Genomic DNA, 22,314 nt, shown 5'->3' on the forward strand with positions numbered 1-22,314 from the left:
GAAGGCTAATCAGTTGAGAGAGAAAGGTACTTCAATTCTATTTAAAATTTACTAAATGCCTATTATGTGTTGCACTAAATACAGTATACCTCTATTTCAGGTTCCAGGTGAACTATAATATAAACATTCTCAGATTAAGATTTCTTGTGGAAGTGAGAATTTCAATATAATGATTCAATTTACGTAAGTTTACAAATACNCCCTCTCTCGCTGGCTGTCTCTATCTCTGTCGAATAAATAAATAAAATCTTTAAAAAAAAAAAAAAAGATTTCTTGTGGAAGTGAGAATTTCAATATAATGATTCAATTTACGTAAGTTTACAAATATATAAGCCCATATATACACATGAACAAAGACATGAAGAGAGCAGGAAACCCGGAAAGTGAGATGATAGTGAGGTTTCAACCCCCCTTTAATGTTTTCATAATGATATTCTAACAACAGAGAAAATTCACATAAAATTTACAAAAGAAGAAAAAAATGAATGGGTTCATATTAGATGACCTACAGGATCTTCCTATCACCCACATTTTTTGAATGACTATATAAGATGCTCAACAACTCTGGAAATCTGATCATTCCTAAAAATCAGTATCATACAATTAAGGCTTCCCCTATATTGAAAATATGCAATTTAAAACTAAACACCAAGATTATGGACACCTTAAAATTCAAAGGATTGTTAACTGCAGGCTGAGGGCAGCTGGCTCTCTTCCCCCTTGCCATTGTCCCCATCTCTGCTTTCACCTCCATAACCTCCTGCTGCTATAGGACCTTAACTTTCGTTTTGCTGTGGATTCCATTTTCTACAGCTGCCACACAAACAGTAAATAAAATTCATTGTATTTTTGCCGCACTAAGCAGCTCTGTCTTCTGGCACATTCAGATGCCTGGCTTAAAAAGAGTGAACAATGAAAACAATGTTTTCTTGAGCAGACATTCCAAAAAGGGCCTAACAAAGGCATCTGAAGAAGATGCTGCTGGGAGAGACACCGTGCAGACAGCTGGTGCGTTCTGTAGAAGTAATTCCTTGACCAACCACATGGGTTCATTGGTTTACAAATACTCAGAAAATTAGTTTCCCGTGTCATGTTCATTTGAAAGAAGGATTTTCATTTATATTTATGATAATGCTGAGCTTTAAACTGAAGGACAGTTTAGAGGTTTTAAAACTTATGAATTTGTAAATCCATGTATATGGCCAATTAAAGTTTACCACCACACCACGGATTAACTAGCTATGGATAAAAATTTTAGAGATTATTTGAATCTAGGTTGTTCACTCAAGGTATTATTACATCAAATTGGTATAAAATATTTAAAGGGAAAACATATTTCCAGATAAAAGTCACAGTTACCCACAGTAAAATGGAATGAATGCTCTGCGGGAATATCACAAACAACAAAATCTTCACCTTATGGAACACCTGGAATTTTGCTGAAAGCTACTCCAACATGACAATAATTTCCAAAACAAACACAGCCAAGTGGATGGGAGGCAAAGGGTGAAGTGCATAGCTCAGTGGAGCACCCAATCTTACAACCTTGCAAGTCAGGCCAAACTCCACAAGGAAAATGCAGGCCCTGAATTTTAAAAAGAATTCAATTAGCATCCCCAGTATTTCCATAATCAACAGCTGAATGCTAATTAAGAGCACAGCATCCAACAGCAATGGAATCCCAGTGCAATAAGCAACAGCACAGCAGCAGCAAATGCTACCTTCGGCTCGCATGCATAAATATGCAGAATTAATAACCACCCGAGCATGGAAGGGTGACTTAATCTGTTTCGATTAGGTGCAGTTCAGCCTGGGGCCTTTGTGTTATATTTAAATGTGTTCATCATGTTTAATTAAAAACCTAATAATCTAGAGTTTCTTTTACTTTTTCTTTCCTTTTTTTTAAATTACTGATCAGTATTTTCTCCTCTTTCCCTTCTTAAATTCTACTGATTTAAATGGCTTCCTGAACTGGAATAATATTCTCAGCATAATGTAAGTGAACTGGTAACTGTCAGTACAACTCCCAAATGCAGCAGCCAGCCATTTACATGGCTCCATCCAACTGACCTAGCATTTCCTCGAAACTGCCTCTTTGATCTGACCCAGTTTATTTAGGCCTGAGAGACCGCCTTGAGCTAGCTACCAATGTGTTTCTCAGTCATTCCACTAAAGCAGAGTTCAACTGTCAGTTTCTGGCTAGAATTTGACAGAAAACTGCCACAAATCTGGCATCCATTCCACAAGATTTAAAGTGTCTCACCCCAAAGAAACTTCAGTAAGAAATACCACATCTATATACACACACAAGCTGTCAAAGGAATCACCGAGAGAAAATGTAAAATGAAAGGCCTCCCACCGTGTAATTTTGAGGCCTAAAATTTCAAGAATTAGTGATTATTTGAAAGACCTAGGATGAAGAAGTTGGGTGGTGTTATTAAGAATATGGGAATTTTGGGGCACCTGGGTGGCTCAGTCATTAAAGCGTCTGCCTTCGGCTCAGGGCATGATCCCGGAGTCCTGGGATCGAGCCCTGCATCAGGCTCCTCTGCTGGGAGCCTGCTTCTTCCTCTCCCACTCCCCTTGCTCGTGTTCCCTCTCTCGCTGGCTGTCTCTCTCTCTGTCAAATAAATAAATAAAATTTAAAAAAAAAAAAAGGAAAAAAAAAGAATATGGGAATTTTTTTCCAAAAGTAAAACTTCTAAGGTCAGCTTTGGGTGCATGTAGAAGTTTTTTTCTGATGCATAATTATTAATAATTATTACCTATTACAAGTTTTAAAATGCTAGATTGAGCACAACCTTAATTATGATACAGAATCTTTAAAAACAATAATCTTAAATAAAGAGTTGTCAATATTCTTCAAGTCCCTCTTAGACAAAAACATTATTCTCTACCAGATACTATTCTCACCATCAGTCAAGTTCTCACTCTTAAGAAGTTTACCAACTAGGAGGGCAGTCAACTTGGAAATAAAGCTGTGAGGAACAGAGCTGGTGATGGCAGCAGGAGAAAGCAAGGGGCAGGCTGCCAACAAACATGGCAAGCAGCAGAAGCAGCTCAGAAGAGGGCGCGATCACGGCGGGCTGGGCCTAGGAACGGTGCTGAACCTTGAGGGGCGGTGAGGGTTTGGTCTGGCAACACTGGGAGAGACTCGTCTGGTCAGGGAGCAGTGCACCTGCCGGGGCGAGGGCATGCACAGGCTGCCAGCTCAGAGCATGGCGGGGGGGTTCACACTGGCGGGTGCTCATTCTACCAACCCTTGTACGCCTGTGGATTATTCAGTTCATCGATGCNGAGAGAGGGAACACAAGCAGGGGGAGTGGGAGAGGAAGAAGCAGGCTCATAGCTGAGGAGCCTGACGTGGGGCTCGATCCCATAACGCCGGGATCACGCCCTGAGCCGAAGGCAGACGCTTAACCGCTGTGCCACCCAGGCGCCCCTCATTCTACCAACCCTTGTACGCCTGTGGATTATTCAGTTCATCGATGCTGCTTGCAGTTTGATCAAACTGATACACTAGAGGCAATGACGCTTAAGTATAACTAAAATGTTATTTTAGGCAGGGACGAAAGGGGAGTGTAGGCCCATGTACTTATTTTGGTTGGGACACACTTGCTTTGCTTATTCCTGTGATTCCTGGGGTGAGAAAATGTGAAGAATTCAACCAAAGAGGCCACATATACAACTGCAGGTTATGCTGTCACAGCCAAAACCAGGCCAAGGCAGAGGCCTCGAGTTTCTGTGCCTGGTTGCCACATAAAGCTAGTCAAAGATTTGGCTTGGATACATTCATGAGAAGTTGCCTTCAGCCTATCAATTATTCAATCTGTCTTTCTCATTCGCTTTTGAGGTTTTAGAAAGTGAAGCTGAACTTCTATAAATAAGGGAAGCACTTGATCCCTGGGTTCTGCAAGGCCTGGATGAGTGCCAGCACATTTCTCAAAACTCCAACCAAAACAAGAAGCAAACATGACAAAAATGAGCCCGAATGACAAGGATTTATGCAGTTAAGGATCATTACCATGTACTTGGAATGTGCAGCACTCTGGAGTCATGTTTCACTTTTCAAAAGAAAGCCAGGCTTTTTCTGATGTGTAAGACTCCCCTTTCTGTTCCTCGGGCTGCTACAAGTCTCCAAGCAGCGGCAGCAGGGACACAGGCCACACTGTGCCCAAGATAAGAAAGTGCTGCAGCAAAAGGAAAGCGGCTTTCTTTTAAGTGGGAGTCCTTAAATTCCACAGGGAAGGACAGGCTGCAGAAGAAAGCACAGGGAGCTCCTGGCTGCTGAGGAGCCGTGGGGTGAAGGCAAAGGAGGGCCGAGAAGGGCGCCTGGTGCACGGGCACTGGTGGGGCCTCTGGGGGGACGGCCTTTCACACATTCCTTCCATCCTCTCCACCTCCTCACACCTGTCTTCCACCAAGGCTGTTTGAGGAATCTTCAATTTTTATCCATCAAAACTCTCCCCTCCTTCTCACAAAAATGGGTCCACAGTGAAAAATGACATCTGACTTGACAAAACAAACAAATCTCACATTTTCACTCTGCCACTTCTGAACAATAACAAATGTTTACGTTTCCAACTCTTTACTGCTCATGTGAAGTTTTTAAATGTTTAATTTCAAAACAGCAGCACCAACTTCCTCAAGCATCTGACCAGCCTCAAGCTTTACTGAACTCCTGAAAAAGCTCTCTCATAACCAAACCTTCAGGGGCCACTTTGGTCCCTCCTTGCAGCCTCCCGGTCCACTTTCCCCCTCCCATCGCCGCCCCCCACACGGCCTTTCCTCAAACAAATCCTCTTGGCTCTTGCTCTGACGTGCACCCAGGATCTCATCACTTCTCCCCAGCACTGCTGCCATGCTCTTCAGTCACTGGTCTCGGGCCTGGAAGCTCGCAATTGCCCCAGAAGCCCACTTGTGACTCAGGTGCCAGCGTGTGTGCCTCACTAGCAGATCAAGTCACCCCTCTGCTCAGAATCTGCCCATGCAGAGCAAAGAGCAAGGTGCCGACCATGGGTCCGCAGGCCACATGATCCACGGCCTGCTGCCCCCCTCCCCCTCCAGACACATTCCTGCCTACTTCTTCACCATGCCAAGGCCCAGACTTCTCTTCCCCTGGCATGCTTTCACCTTAGGGCCCCTGATCCAAAAGGCTCACCTCTGCACTAAGGTCTCTGCTCAAATGGTTCTTACCAGGCCATTCCTCGGCCCCTTACGAAAGATAGCACCTCACCCAGCTTATTCTCCATCCTCATTACCTACTCTATTTTCCTCAGCACATATATGTGCCACCACTTGACGTATACTGATTTATAGATGGTCTCTCCTCTTAAAACATAAGCCTTGTGAGCAGGGACCTTTTGTTCTTGATGTGGCTCCTAGCACCTGGCACACAGTAAGTACTTAATAAATACTGCTGGCTGAAAAAACGAAAGAGCAAGATCAGGAAAGCACACAGAGTTTCTAAACACTCTTTCTTAGCATATTTTAAAATATCAGCGACGAACTTATAATGTCAAGCAGTAACACTCAGACACAAGACTATTTGCAAAAGCACAAGTAATCTGTAAGTCTTTTACGGCAATACCTTTCAGGAGTCACAAGATGGGGATGCAGCTTCATGAGAACTCAGTCTGCTGGGACAGGAATCCATGGGTATTCAAATCTGTATTTGTGGGCACGTATCTTAACTCCCCACCTTCTCTGATGGGCCATATGATAGAATGAATATGTAAGATCCACTGTATTTATATAATCAGGTCTACGCTTCCTGCAAGTCACTGGCTCCACTCTAGGATATGTATCAACTGGTTTAAAAATGCTTGTGTCTTAAAATAGGGAGGTATCAAAAGCTGGCTTGCTAAAACCAGCCAACCAACACTACCAATCTCTTCTCTCTTTCCATGAAACCTGAGAAAATCCTTCCCACTAAGCTCACTAAGATCAAGTCTCTCTGTACAATTATGATGCCTTAAGGTTCCTTCCTTTGACTAATGGATAACACGGACAGTCCCCAGAAGAGCAGGGAGGGCACGCACTTGAGAAGCAAACAGGCCGGTGACCCCAGCCACAAGGCCACTCCCATCTGCACTCACCACTTCATCCTCCGTCCAGCACTTTTCGATCAGCTTGGGCACAGGCTTCTTTACCAGGCGCTGCAGGGCTTTGCCAGCATCATAGCCACTTTCATGTAGCTAAAACAACAACAACAATTTCAGTTAGTGAAGTGTGCCAAATAACAGATCTGGAAGCAAATCAATAAAAGAGAAGCCCTGCACTTGTTCCAATAGAGGAATCATGGAACAGGCACATTAGTCAGCAAGAGAATTCATTCTCTTCCAATTGCCCCCTGACCCCAGTTCCAGCTGTTCTGGGAAAGGGAGGCAGGTAAGGTAGAGAACATTTTGGCAAGAACAGGAACAGGATTCAGAACCACAGGAACAAACATTAACTGAACATCTGGCTGGGCACAGCGGTGAACACACTCCATGTACTCGTTTATCTTTCTTAATCCTATGAGGAAGGTATTTTCTCATTTAAGCTTATGGGGTAGGAACTACAGTCACCCCATTTTTGGATGAGGAAACCGAGGCACAGAAAGGTCAAACAAAGGTGCTCACCACACTAAACCAGCAGGCGGTAAAGCCAGGACTCCAGCCAGTGTGACTGCCACCCACTCTTGTCCCATTCCCCCGCCCCTGGAAAGTGGTTCAAAGAACTACTGAATTATGTTATTTCCCTTTAGCATTTCTGAAGTCTTTCAATTGTAGTAATTTCACTAAAAAAATTTTCAAGTACCTGAACTATAAGAGTTTTTTAATGAAACTCTGTAACAGTGTACTAACAGCACATGTGAAAGAAGATGCTGGTTTATCTACACACTCCTTCTAGGAGCAGACTTTTCTCTCATCAATGGTAATCAACTTCCTCCACTCCATATCCTTTGCAACCCCAAGCAGTGCCTGACACCACTCACCCTCTCTGTCTGGCAAAGACATTCCTTTCTTGGTTCATGTGACCCCAAGCCCCTTTTAGTTCCACAGTTGCAACTTGCAGACAAGGGAATGAAGCAGCAGACAGAAAGATCCTCCTGCTTTGTCCACCTCCCCCAGCTGTGGCTGTCCCTCCAAAATTCTCACTGGAAATCTGGCTTTCCTCTACATACCCAGTACTCTGGCACAAGAATCCGTTTTGGGATAAGACCTTATCTCCAGTGCCTAACACAGTCCATAGTCTATGGAGATCTAACAGTACCGGTTAAATTAATAAATAAATGCCTTCAACTGCTGTCCCCATGTAAACTCCACCCAAATCTAAATCTCAGGTGATTCGAATTCATTCGGCCTTAAGCTGCCTAAGTGCCGACTGCATTCCAGACAATGCACTAGATCCTGGGCATACAGCAGTGAACAAAACAGGCAAAGGCATCCCTGCTCTGATGGAACGGACCTTCCAATCTTCTCATCCATGCTTCAATCCCTTATTTGAACAGTTCACCAGCATCAGTTGCAAACTCAGAACAAACAAGGTCCAAACCTTAGTAAGCCATGTTTTTTATTTCCAGGAGACTCGCCAACTCCTGGGGATGTGTTATGGGGACACAATACATGAGATGACAATATCGAGCAGATGATAGTTATTGGTACTACCTAGGTGTAAGTAAAGTGCTACAGACTCACAAGAGGAGAGAGTGCTGTGTTTCCCCTCTTTAGTAGAAGACTCTTAAGAAGGACGCGCAGAATGCCTTCCTAGCAACTGCTACAGACCCAGGGCTGAGCATATAGTAAGCCTGCAGTAAATATTTGTTGAATAAATTAAAATAATATTTGAAACATACACAGCAAGTCTCTCTTCTAACTATTCAACTGCTACTGGAAGGGATATCACAAATATTCAGAGAAACGAAAGTATTAAAAATTAAAATTTCCTGAGTATTCTAACAGTTTGGAGGACCCCAATTTATTTTAAATCCAGGCCCAAAAAAGTCCAGGATATATATTAACTCTAACAGTAAGTCACTACCTTAAAATAAAATATCTACAGCTACAATCAACGTTGGATCTGTTTTGATGATGGCACAGTGTGTGCGCAGGGGTGTATGTACTGAATATGAATGCTAGATATTAACTTATATATTTTCATAACATTCATCATTAGACTTTAAAAAATAAAATAATATACTATAAATACCATACTAGAAAATGCTAAAATAAAATGTTTGAAAACTGTCCAATCTAGACTTATTTCAGCAGTATAAAAAGATGAAAATAAAGTTAGATTTTCAAACTTTGCCCAATATCCAGAGCAAGCAGATACTTGTCAAGTTCTACGATATAACAAGAATCTATAATATGAGCTTAAAAACGTGGACCGTAACTGAATAAAAGAAAAAATTGCATGCCTGTTTAATTTTTTTAAAAGTACATACTTTACTGATAATTTGAAATCAATTCAAGTTGATCAAATCATAAATTNCTATAATATGAGCTTAAAAACGTGGACCGTAACTGAATAAAAGAAAAAATTGCATGCCTGTTTAATTTTTTTAAAAGTACATACTTTACTGATAATTTGAAATCAATTCAAGTTGATCNTGTGTTCCCTCTCTCGCTGGCTGTCTCTATCTCTGTCAAATAAATAAATAATATCTTTAAAAAAAAAAAATCATAAATTCTTAATAAAAAGCTTATGGAAAATTAACATTTCTTTAGAGGTAATTATAGTATATGGGGTAATTATGAAGAGCGTGATGAAAACCCATGGACTCTGAAGCCAGACTACCTGGATTCAAATTCTAGCTCTATTACCTACTAGGTGTGGGACCTCAGGCAAGTTACTTATCCTCTCTGGGACTTAATGTTGTCATCTTTAAAAATGAGTATAAAAATAACATCTACCTTTTAGGGTATTATGAGGATAACATTAGAAAACACATGTAAATTGCTTAGAACTGCACCTGGCACGTACTATGCTAAATGAGTATTAGCAATTTATTTTTAAAAGGAAAGAGGAAAAAAAAAACCCAAAAACGGAAGCAGTCTCTACTCAATATTCAAGATTAGATAGTAGCCTTTTGGGGGGGGGGGAATCTGTTAAACTATAAACAAAACCACTTATGTTTTACATAATTACTCATGTTAATAATTTTTGAAATTTGACTAAAACGCCAGGACAGTACACCGAAAAAAATTTTAAATCTTATATGGCGGATAGGAAATTATTCATAAGAACATAAGGCCTGCTCCAAAACTGTACTGCTGAATGAAGTTAAATCAAATGTCATTAATCCCTGTGCCATTCCCGACTTTTGGTGAACCAAGGATAGCTCTGAATGGGAGCTGCAAGAAATGTTCTAATTTGCTGAACTTTCGGTGGTTCGGTTTATTAGAAGGGCTGTCCAGTGCATGCATGGCACCCTCTGTTAAATTTCTATTGAGCTGCTTATTTATCCCCTAAACATCTCCTGGCATTCACACTTCCTTCACAAATCTTCATTTTGCATCACACTTTACCCCTGAAGAAGCTGTTGCAATGTGTATGTGTGGCAACCCGGGCTTCCTTCCGCTACTCTGTTCTCTAAATAATGGGTAATTCCCTCCTTTCATTTGATCCACTGTCTCCCTGTCCTCTTAAAATATATTCCTGTTCCTGACCTTTCCATGATATAAACCCAATAAATATTTAGTGTCTACTCCCAGCCCTCTACCAAGACATATTTGAAAAGTCAGAGGTATGGGATTATTTACCAACAGTGATGAAATATTTACTGAACAAATGAAGTTAGAGTATTATTGTGCTGTCATCAATAATTCATAAAAGCTAGTCCAAACGCCAGGTCAAAGGGTGGCTCTGCCGTGCCCTCTTTCTAGGGAACACAACTGAACCTCTCCATACCTTCATCTTCTTCTGAATGTTATAAACATGTAATTGTACTTTCTAAGACTCTTGTCTGAGAACATTCAGAGAGTTTTGCATCTTTACAGAAATGCTTTAATTATATTTAATTAAAGATACACTTTTAACATACTAAAAGTTGTTACGGCATAGCTTAACAAAAATGAAGATTTTGAAGCACTTTGGAAAAATTACTGGATTTCAGGACATCCTTCATTCCTTCCACAGATGTTTACCAAGTGCTAAACTGGACCAGAGATACAGCTGGTGAAGAACACAGATAGATAATGCACATCAGAAAGGTAGGAGGGTAGGAGTGAGAATGGTATAACCTGTGAGCGACACTGTAAAGTACTAGTTTTGTATAACAGTATAACACGTCTATCTAAATCTCACATTCAAACTCTAGGGTCCTCAAAACTTGGGTACTACCTTCCTGAGTCCCTGTATCAGGCAACCAATGAGCCCTTCTAAAAGAGGGATGGTTTTGTAGATGATTATGAAGATTTTCTCTCTTGAGACTGAAGCCAAAATAAAGTCTGAGGAAGAACTAAACTGGATATTTCAACTGTATTCCTTATATATATCAGAATTAAATCTACCAAAATACTGGCTACCTTAAATCACTAAAAATTGTCATTAAAAACATTCCCCTCTAATACAGCATCAAGCTCTAACAAATTATAATAATTTCATCTTGTGGAAAACATTATGTGGGTTTCAAATTTTAAACACCCGATCACAACCATAAAGACACATCTATACAGTGAGAAAATTCAGTGCAGCCTTGCCACTGTTGCTGAGGTAAAAAGGTCCTTTAATGTGAATAAAATCTTCTACCATTTCCCCAGAGAAGACTGTTCAAAGAAATTTCAATGAAGACAGGGGGAAAACCCTCAAAAGTCTTACAGCTTCACTTTGTAGCCTTGGAAAAGCAATTAAAGCAAGATAAGTAAACCCTTCTGTCCATTTTGCCACCAGGCAGGGTTAGTAAATTCTGGGTTTAAATGCAATTTTAACGTAGAGTATGGCGAACTGTACCATTTTGGAGCGACCAGGGAAAAAATCATCAGAGAATACGGGGACCAAGATACAACCTCATTACTCAACCAGCTTCCAATCTTTACAAGCTATTGGTGGGAGAAGCATTTAGATCTCACACCATCCCCATCACCCTGCCAGCCACTAAAGCAGGATGTCATTCAGCAGACACCACTGTTCTCAAATTCATCATCCCAAGGGTGTGTGTGCGTATAATCCAATCGATGATCAGGGAGGCGTATACTTATCTGTCCTCCCCTAAACCACAGGTCAATATCTGGGGAATTAGATAACAAAATGGTGATACATCCTCAATCTCCTAGCCTTTCAAGTCACTCCATCAAGGAACCACCTCTGTTTTGCTGTTTTCCACCAGTTTGATCTTTGGTCCCCGGGGTTGCTCCACAGAAACCTCAGGCTGTGTTCTTTCCTTCGCTTTTGGTTTGTTGACTGGGAGACAGCAAACAGGACTCTTCCCCTATTAGGTGTCCAGCCCTCCTCTACCACACCTTCCAGTTCCCAGGAAATTGAGTGGGACGTCCCAGCCCCTCAGAGGCAGGCTGCTTGCACCACATTCTCTTGGCCCTCCACCCTCTCAACAAGAGTTACTAAGCAAGTCCTAGGGCCAGACACTGTGCTAGCAAGGACCTGCATGAGTGAACCAGCAGGGCTGACCTGGTGGGATTTGGTGCTAAAAACAAGAGCTGCTCGAGTAACACAAGCTCCCGATTTGGTTCCACTGTAACAAACGAGCCCACTACACAGAGCCAAAGACTACGATACCACATGTAACTGGATGCATTTGGTCAGTTGCATAAAAAGCTCTCAAAAACTCTGGGTGCCCAGCCACCCCATCTATATAAATCATCCCATAGTCAATGCCTTCTGTCAATGCCTAGTGAACACAGCACAGGGAGACAGATTCTTGTTATCAGTTTTGTCACAAACTGGCTGAGCTGTGGTTTTCATCTGTCAGATGGGCCTCACATCACTATCCCTCAGCTGTGTCAAAAGACAATGGAAGGTATGAAATGAGATACGTGACAAGATACATGAAACGTCAAAAAGCTATAAACTGTGTAGAGGCATCATCACGGGGAGTAAAATCGTAGGCGCACATCCCTTACCGAGGACTACTCAACAACCAGAAGCTCAACAGGGCATCTACTGCACGGTGCTGGGGACGACACACCCTCCATGGTCTTATTACAGCTTCTGACCTCCGCGTGATTAGCAGCAAGAAAGGATCGTGCCCCAAGAAGAAAAACACATTTCTGCATAATTGCCCAAGTTAAATGTGCTACTCTCGCTCTGCCTGACAAATCATTCCCTGATTATTACTTTCTATAATTTAATATATATAAGTGCTTTACTGGCAAGCTTCTCGAAAGAATAAATAATACTTAATGACTGCCTACAGTTTAATTAACTCATGATTGAACTTCTCATGGATTGCTATAAACATTAAATTATATCCTTCCTCAAAGCTGCCATGGATGGAGATCCAGTTTCAAGCTTTAGCTCTGCTGCCTAAACAGTTTTGAAATTTCAGGAAATCTGTATATTGGAGAGAGAGGTGAGAGAATCAACCTTAATGCCTAGTTATAAAGTACGTTATTTTATAGAGCAAGGACAAAGTCTTAATTTAAATAAGACAGAAAATGTGCACATGTCCAAACACCTCATATATATTACAGCAATCATTAAGCATCTCAGGATCTCAGGCAGTCGTATTAGCACAAACTCTGTGTATTACCACAAGGCTTCAAGTTTCTGCTCTGGCTTCTCATCTTAGCTGCCGTTTTCAGTCTGCGTGATGTTGCAAATAAATTTTCCTTTTGGCATGGCTCAGCTGTCAGGCACCTCTGTTCTATAATGAACCCATGAATTACATCTTCCTGCTCTGACATCTCTGGTCTCACACATCAAAATATTGTTCTTCAATTGTAATTCATAACTTAATTTAAATGTCCCTTTTACTGTGACCTTTTTAGATCAAACGGTATTGCATCTGGCAGTTTCTCCTACCCTAAAGCATCCTTTTGCAATTACAGCCATTATAATAACTGTAGAAAAAGCCTATCTGAGTTAGACTGCATCCATGCTAAATATTAAATGATTGTAGTCCATTAGGAACAGTATTAGATTTAAAAGTCTTTTGCTCTGTGAAATATGTTGATTTGCAAGAAACTGCTGACATAGCTTAGAAAGGGGGAAAAAGTGGGATTTGGAAGAGATGTTAAAATTCTTTGCAAAGGTTTAATTATTTCAACCATTAACATAAATGAGAAAGATCTTGAAGAAATCTAAGATAAAACTTAAAAAAATTCTCATAATCCATAATTTATGGATGTCACTGTATTTTCATTCATACCTCCATCACCACTGAACTAATCAAGCTCAAAATATGATACATGTATGCATTAAAAAACTAGGATTGAAATTAAAGGCACAATATTTATTTTTGTTTGGCCAGTATCACTCCAAATGATGCTATTTAAGCACTAGAAAGACTAACTTTGTGTAAATGTGCTTATGGGAGCATATTTTAAAGGTAACAGCACAGAGGCAGAATGTAGCTGCTTCAAGAAGGGCTGAGGGGTAGATCTGGTTCACTTTCAGAAGGAAAACACATCGTTGCTGAACCGACCCTCCCTGCAACACTCTCCACACAACTACGATGTCTCAGGAACTATGCCAGCTCCTGGAGTCACAGAGAGAAAGGAAGGGCAGCCAAAGTTTGCGAAGCACTGCATGTGTGAGGTGCTGTATTAGATCTTTCTGACTTCATCATTCCTCACACCACCATTTGTGGTAAGGGTACTAAAAATGAGGAAGCAAAACTGAGAGGTTTGATATGTTGCTCAAGGCTGCTTCCACAGCAGTGAGCAGAATATAAACCCATGTCCAGGAGGAGCTCTAAGAGTCCCTGCCCCAATGTCTGTTCTGGAGCAGCTTAGGACTGGTGGTCTGGTTGTCTGGTGGCAACTGTGGGCTCCCAAACTCCAGCTTCAGTGACACAGCAAGCACACTGTCTTTTCTTCACTCGAAGGTGGGGTGAGTAGACAGGAGGTGGGAACCAGCAGCTCAGAGAAGAGGAAACACACACACATAAAGAAAATAATGAAATAAATGCTATCATAAAAACACACAGAGTGCCAGTGAACACTGACTCTGTCTAGAGAAACCAAAATGACTTCACAGAGCAGGTTCTGGAAATCAATAATCAGTGCAGTATGATTGATAACCTTGCTTATACTTGATAAAGAGCAACAACCAAATTAAAAACATTCTAGGATATTTGCAAATGACATATCAGATAAAGGGCTAGTATCCAAGATCTATAAAGAACTTATCAAACTCAACACCCCAAAAACAAATAATCCAGTCAAGAAATGGGCAGAAAACGTGAACAGACATTTCTCCAAAGACGATGTACAAATGGCCAACAGACACATGAAAAAATGCTCCACATCACTCAGTATCAGGGAAATACAAACCAAAACCACAATGAGATACCACCTCACACCAGTCAGAATGGCTAAAATTAACAAGACAGGAAACAACAAATGTTGACAAGGATGTGGAGAAAGGGGAACCCTCCTACACTGTTGTTGGGAATACAAGCTGGTACAGCCAACTCTGGAAAACAGTATGGAGGTTCCTCAAGAGATTAAAAATAGAGCTACCCTATGACCCAGCAATTGCACTACTAGGTATTTACCCAAAAGATACAAATGTAGTGATCCGAAGGGGCACCTGCACCCCAACGTTCATAGCAGCAATATCCATAATAGCCCAACTGTGGAAAGAGACGAGATGTCAATCGATAGATGAATGGATAAAGAAGATGTGGTATGTGTATATATATATATATATATATATACATATATATATATATATATAATGGAATATTACTCAGCCATCAGAAAGGATGAATACTTACCATTTACATCGACTGGGACTGGAGGATGTTATGGTGACGAAATCAGTCAATCAGAGAAAGACAATTATCATATGGTTTCACTTGTATGTGGAATATAAGAATTGGCGCAGAGGATCATAGGGGGAGGGAGGGAAAACTGAACGGGAAGTCATCAGAGAGGGAGAAAAACCATGAGAGAGTCTTAATTATAGGAAACAAACTGAGGGTTGCTGGACAGGAGGTGGGTGGGGGAATGGGGTAATTGGGTGATGCGCATTAAGGAGGGTACATGATGTGATGAGCACTGGGTGTTATACGGAACTGATAAATTATTGAACATTACATCTGAAACTAATGATGTACTATATGTCAGCTAATTTAATTTAAATTAAAAAAAATAAAAACATTCTAGGAGCCAGTAAAAACAGGCAGTAGTGTGTCTAGGTAACGTCTCACAACTAAATTTCCTGTGGCTGATACAACACTGCCATATTTCTCACTCATAATCACTTCCCACATAATACTGTGTCTAGAAATTAGTGGGTCTCCATCTCTTGGCTACAGTGTTTTTGAAAGTATTCAAAACCCACAGAACAGGAGCCTCGATCAGCAAGCTCTTGAGAAAGTAGGCATCAAATGCTGGCATCAACTGAGATCAGTGAATTATCTTAAAAATACAAAACAAAACGAACTCTGACTGTCTTGACCATTTCTGACCACCCAGCTATTTTGAGGCTCTAATCTGACATAGTCTTCATAAACACCTGGAAAGAAGAACCTGCGGAGGTCCTGGGACCAACAATGAGCATGTGGGAGTTCTACTGAGATAAAGCCGGAACAGGAAAGGGTTCCGAGCTCTGGCATTCATTCGAACTCCAGCTCTGCCACTAGCGGTGTGATAACAGGCATGTTATTTCTCTAAACCACAGTTTTCTCAGCTACGGAAAGGGAAAATACAGAACCTATTTTGGAGAACAGTTTAGGATGAAAAGATACATGGTAATCACTGAGCAGGATTCCTGGAGCATAGGAAATGTCCCATCAAGGACAGCAGACTAAAAAAAGGGTCGGACCGCACGACCTTCATGGGGAAACAGCATCGGTGCTAAGGAGAGCGAACAAGCTTCAGAGCACCACAGGAACAAAGTTTACCCTGCAGCACTTACAAGACAGGAAGAAATGTGGGACTGAGAAGGGAAACCGAGAACCTGGTGACCTGCTGGGAACCGAGTGAAAACCCAAGTCTAGGAACTAGGAAACTGAGAAGAGAGTCAGCAGCTGTACTGGGAAGAGCAGTAGCCTGGGCAAAGGGATCTGCGGTGCCTCTCCTCTGCACAGCAACACAGCCCTTGGCTTCCTCACCGTAGCAGAGGGACTGAAGTAGGTCATTTTTGGAACTTCAAAGTTTTTAACATTTCTTCTCTTTACAGAGATTTCTTTTAAGGTGAAATACTAAAGGAAACTATTTTTTGAATAAATAAATGGTAATATTAATACATTTGGTTAGAAAAACAGTAAAATAAAGAATACAGCCAATGAACAAGGCCAAACTGCCCAGGCCAAACCCTGAATAGCTAGCTAGCTGCTACAGAGGCATTACTGACATTCATTGGTTAGCATCTTTATTTTCAGGTTTCTGTGAAAACTGGAATACTTTACGCCACAGGTTTTTAAAGATAGATTGACTGATTTGAGAGAGCAAGAGCGAGCATGTGGTAGCAAGTGGTGGGAGGGGCAGAGAAAGAGGGAAAGAATCTCAAGAGGACTCTTCACACAGCATGGAGCCTGACCCAGGGCTCGATCCTATGACCTGAGCTGAAATCAAGAGTCAGACACTTAACCGACTGAGCCACACAGTCACCCCTATGCCACAGGTTTTTAAATATAATTACAAATAATCATCTATATAGCTAACATGCATTTAAAACCTCACTTCCTAGAAACAAAGTCTTTCCTCCTGCTTTTTGTGTGAGAGTCCAAGCAAAGGACATAAAGTAAGCAAGGCTGTCGTGGATCAAAGCGATGAGCCATGTGTTCCTGAGGGAAGGACTGAGCAAAACCAATCTCCTAATGATTAGATGCAGCTTAAAGATACAGAATGAGTAGAACTCTGGCCACAGACAGAAAAACTACTGGCGGATGCATGAATCTAGACTGTTTATGCCTCTTTTGTGAATGATCATTATTTGTCAGTTTGGGAAGACCTATGTTTGATCACAAGTGGAAATGGTTCAGGGCCACAAGTGGAAATTAAAACACTTTTTCTTTTACACTCCTGAGCATCCTCACAGACTTGAATACAGAAAAACAATATGTAAGGCTCTAACCTAGAGGGTGACAGAACAAAAACAGTTCTATCCATCTCACGGAAATGTAGGCATTAGTGAACCCATTCATAAAAGCTAAATTGACCTAGAAAGTGTATGTGAAAGGCCAGCTATGAGTCAGTTTTACCCAGATTCCTTCAGAAAGTTAATTTAAGAAAATAAATAAAAACAAAAACCTCAAGACCAGGGGTGTCTGGCTGGCTCGGTCAGAAGACCATGTGACTCTTCATCTCAGGGTTGTGAGTTCAAACCCCATGTTGGGGGTAGAGATTACTTAAAAAACAAAAACAAGAACAACCCCTCAAGAGCAGCTGCAAAGTATTAAGTGAAAAACACTTACAGAAATTGCTGTAAGTCCCACTAAGTCGTGTCTGGGTGCAGAAATGACTGCTCCCAGTCCATGAAGCTCAGAAACCTGAACCTCAGTGCTTTTTGACAAGTAATTTTAAGGGTGTGTAAAAAACAGTACACCTATTCTTTTTGATCACAATGATAACCTAATGGAACAAGGGAAATCAAAGAGGTACACACTGAAGCGTGTGTGACTCCAGAGTAGGGAACATTTCTGAGTGACTGTTCTTTTATATAGAAACCTCAGCCAAGAACAGAGCTAGTGACTACGAAAGAAGCAAAAAGACTCCAAGCAGTCATAGCAGTGCTCTCAAGCAATGGCCCGGAGAACCTAGAAGGCCCGCACTCTGGGCCTTAGGAACCTACCTTCTGAAATTCTGCTTTTCTCAAACAAAGGGTCTTATAAGAACAATGGGACTGTATGATTTCAAAGCAGCGGTGGTAGAAGGTAGCTTGACTGTGGAAGACCCCAAAACTCTCACTGTATTATGCAAACTAAAAGTCACAAACTCTAACAGTTGCACATGATTTTGTGTGATGGCCACACGATGACAACTCAGAGGTAGCAAGCAAGGCAGACTTGATTTAAGAACACATGAAAATGTATACCTCGTTCCTGGGGGGAAAAAAGAGAGAGAGAGAGAGAGAGAGAGGGAGAGAAATGAAGAGTCAACCTTCCTAAAAATGCTTGGATAACTGGTACTCCAAAGTCCTGGGGTGAGCGGGAATACACAGCTCAACACCAGCTCAACAACTGCTGTGGACGGGGAGAAGGCAGGCCAACCAACAGGCAAGGCAGCAGGAAGGGCAAGGGCAGGCAGTCCCGTGCAGTCACCTTAGAAGCTCTGTGAGTGATCAGCTATGGGGGAGTGTCAGCTTCCTGGGTAAGAGAGCTGCCCAGGGCAACATAGTTTGTCAGGGTCTGGCAGGGCTGGGCTGAGGGCAGGGCTCTGGGCAGGGCTGTAAGGCTACACGAGAAACCACAACAGAAGGCAGAGACTTAAAAGAATAGCTTCAAGGGCAACCGTGTCAGCAACACAAGACCTTGTCCCTGAAGGCTCTGCAGGGGCCCAGCTCGGTGGCCTCAAGGTAGAGCTGAGGAAGAAATAGCCCCCAAATCACTGGTCAGAATAAATCAGTTAATCCGGTAGTTATACATGCTTATTATATTACCTGATTATGTTCTTTGTAAAAGGAAAGCCAGATACACTGTACCATATACTATACAAATACTGTACTATTTTGCAAATCAAATATCCTCAGATGTACAGAAATATCATAGTCCCTACTAGCAATATTTTTATATTCTCAGAATTGAAGTAAAAATAATAAACTGTTACAAGAAAAATTTTACATAAGTACTCTAATTTATTTCCATAACATATTATAATATAATAGTAAAATCCAACTGTAACAGGCTAAAAAATGACCCCCAGAAGATATCCACATCAAATCTCTAGAACAGACGAGACCTTAATCGGAAAAAGGGTCTTGGCAGATAGGATGAAGTTAATGATTCTGAGATGAGGAGATAATTCTAGATTATTCAAGTGGGCTCTATGTCCAAAGGACAAGCATCCTTATAAAAGAGAAGAAGTGGAAATAGAAAAGATGCAAACCCACAGAGGGGAAGGCAGTGTGAATACAAGCAGAGAAAGATGTGGCCACAAACAAAGGAATGCCAGCAGCCACAGGACGGAAGAAGAGGAACGATTCTTCTGAGGACCCAGAGAGAGAGCGTGGCACAACTGACAGCTCGATTTCATACTTCCAGCCTCCAGCACTGGGAGAGAACGCACTTCTGTTGTTTTAAGCCAGCAAATTTGTGATTTGTTACACCAGCCACCAGAAACTAACACATCAACTTTCAAAGTGTGGGGGTAAAAAAATTATCTAGAAGAGCTATAAAAAAGTATTCCTAAGTATATTTCAAAACTAGTATAAGAAATATACATACTAGCACATATATAAACTTTAGTAGTCTATAGCAAAGTTTAGAACTCATGGTAACATATGAGCCCTTTTAAAACTCAGGGGCCTACTTTGTTCTAAGATTAAATGATTATGAACACTTTTAACAAATGCCCTCCTATAAAGGCTTTCTAAAGGACAGGAACTGAATAATGTTTATTACTGGATAAATAAATGAATGAATGATTTTACTAAAGCTTCTTCTTAAATGTAAAAAGGCTAAGGGCTTTTATCCTGATTTGCTAAATACTGTGTTAATATTAATGCTTAATATAGGCTCATAGATGGGTAAATTCCTGAGTTATGTTAAGTGGACATTTTTCAAAACAACCACATAATTCTCAAAACATTTTACCATGGAAAAAACAAATCATTTGAGAAAGAAGTTTCTTAAATTTTTAAAGGAACTTTCTAAATTTGCCAAACACAAGGAAAGCCAAGTCAATTCCCCAGCCCCTGCTGAGTGCCTAGGAGAAAGGATGGAGATGCATCAAGAGGCTAGAGCATGAAGAATTTCTTTATTTTTTATTTATTTATTTTAAAGTAGGATCTACGCTCAACCTGGACCCCAATGTGGGGCTCAAACTCACGACCCTGAGATCAAGACCTGAGCTGAGATCAAGACCTGAGCTGAGACCAAGAGTCAGTAGGACACTCAACGGACTAAGCCACCCAGGTACCCCAAGCAAGAAGGATTTCTAATGGGCTGAAGAGCAAAGCCCCAAAACTGCGGATTCACAGACATTTCAAGAGGACTGCTATAAGGCACTGGCCTCAATTCTATTCTTCCTTCAAGTTTAAATTATTATGTATATAAATATATATTACAGGGTGTGCTTACTCATCTGTAGGTGATAATCATACTTATGGAATTGTTATGAAGATTAAGGGGTGCCTGGGTGGCTCAGTCGATTATGCAGCCAGCTCCTGATTTCGGCTAAGGTCATGATCTCAGGGTTCTGAGATCAAGCCTGAATTGGGCTCTGCACTCAGTGGGGAGTATGCTAGAAATTCTCTCTCCTTCTGCTTGCTCTTACTCACTCTCTCAAAAATAAATAAATACATCTTAAAAAAAAAAGAGTTGTTATGAAGACTAAATGAATTCATTCATAAAAATGCACTTACACTCTCACCTAGCACATAGGTACTCAATCAACACATTTTAATTTTGTTGTTATTAATATTGCTATTGTTACTAATGACATCAAGCAGCTGACTAATAGTTGCTATCCAATAAAATGAAAACAGTGATAAGCTTAAGGTCCTGTACCTGGTTCAAAATTCAGCCAAAATGCTGAGGGTGGGAAAGAAATGGCTTAGCAAAGGCCAGTACACAGAGAGAAATGAAACAAGACACAACACAAGACAAAAAATATGTAACGAGCACACATTCATAAAAGCTTAGACTGCATTAGGAAGACAGCTTTTAGGAAAACCGAAGGGGTACTTCTTTGCCACCTTATGCTGATCAGATCTGGGGAATGTTGCTTCAGCGAAGGTGCCACATTTTTAAAAACATACAGACAAAGCTGACCAGAAGAAGAAATAAAAGGGTTATGATATATAAAATGGCTAACACTATTACACCATGGACAAAACTAAAAAATGTTGCCCTCAGTGAAAAGAAGCCAGTCACAAAAGGCCATATACTATATGATCCCATGTATATGAAATGTCCAGAATAGGCAAATCCATAGAGCTGGAAGGCAGACTAATAATTGCCAAGGATGGGGGAGGGGGAAACTGAAGGGTGACTACTAATGGGTACAGGGTTCTTTCTGGAATAATAAAAACATACAATTAACTGTGGTGACAGTTGCACAAATGTGGGAATATAATAAAAGCCATTAAATGGGACACTTTAAAAGGGTGAAATATATGAATTATATCTCAATAAAGCTATTCCAGAAAAATGTGAAAAAACAAAAAAGAAATGGCTAAAGAAACTTGAGAGTGATTCACGTGGAAAAGCCAAGCAAGGCCACAATCATGAAGACCTGCATCAGGAGCATGACAAGACGAGAAAAACTTAGAGTGATACTTTTCTGTTAAAACTATCAAAAACAGGGGTGTCTGGGTGGCTCAGTCCCTTAAGTGTCTGCCTTCAGGTCATGATCTCGGGGTCCTGGGATCAAGCCCCACGTCAGGCTCCCTGCTCAGCAGGGAGTCTGCTTCTCTCTCTCCCCCATCCTGACTTGTATGCTCTCTCTGAAATAAATAAAATCTTTAAAAAAAATTATCAAATACAAAATCACTGCTGCAATAAGTCATAAGGTGCCATTACCGGAGGTTAACATAAGTGGCCTTTTATCTCCTCATCTACCCCTGAGGAACTCTGAGAATGCTCTCTGCTGTATTTAGTAAAAGAACAGAGCAGGGCATAACGTTCAACTTTGACTAAAGCTACAGATCACCTACAGGGGAATAAAATATCAAAGCATTAAATTTAAAAAGTCATCTTCATCCAAATGAAACGAAAAGAATAAATCACAATCTGTCAGAGTGTTGTTGCCTAGAACTTCTGGGTTTTCTTGTTTTTGTTTTTCACATTTTATTTTTTTTATTTGAGAGAGAGAGAAAAAGAGAGAGAGAGAATGCAAGAATGGGGAGAGGGGCACAGGGAGACGGAGAGGGAAAGGGGTGGAATCTCAAGCACATGCTGCACTGAGTGGGAGCCCAAGCAGGGCTTGATCTCAGGACCCTGAGACCATGACCTGAGCCAAGATCAAGAGGTGGACACTCAACCAAATGAGCCACCCAGGCGTCCCTGCCTGACTTTTAAACAAAAGTGAATTTATGAAG

General features: G+C 41.1%; 1 protein-coding gene across 5 annotated transcripts in view; it reads right to left on the reverse strand.

The window, feature by feature from the left end:
* RERE (arginine-glutamic acid dipeptide repeats) overlaps nt 1-22,314 on the reverse strand; it is a 421,678-nt gene that overhangs the window by 85,972 nt on the left and 313,392 nt on the right. For all 5 annotated transcript variants that reach the window (XM_034671164.1, XM_034671162.1, XM_034671166.1 and 2 more), the window contains one exon: nt 6,099-6,197. In XM_034671164.1, coding sequence (XP_034527055.1) covers nt 6,099-6,197 — 99 coding nt within the window. The remainder of the gene's footprint in view (nt 1-6,098; nt 6,198-22,314) is intronic.

The sequence above is a fragment of the Ailuropoda melanoleuca genome, chromosome 11 (genome assembly GCF_002007445.2).
Source record: "Ailuropoda melanoleuca isolate Jingjing chromosome 11, ASM200744v2, whole genome shotgun sequence".
NCBI lineage: Eukaryota > Metazoa > Chordata > Mammalia > Carnivora > Ursidae > Ailuropoda > Ailuropoda melanoleuca.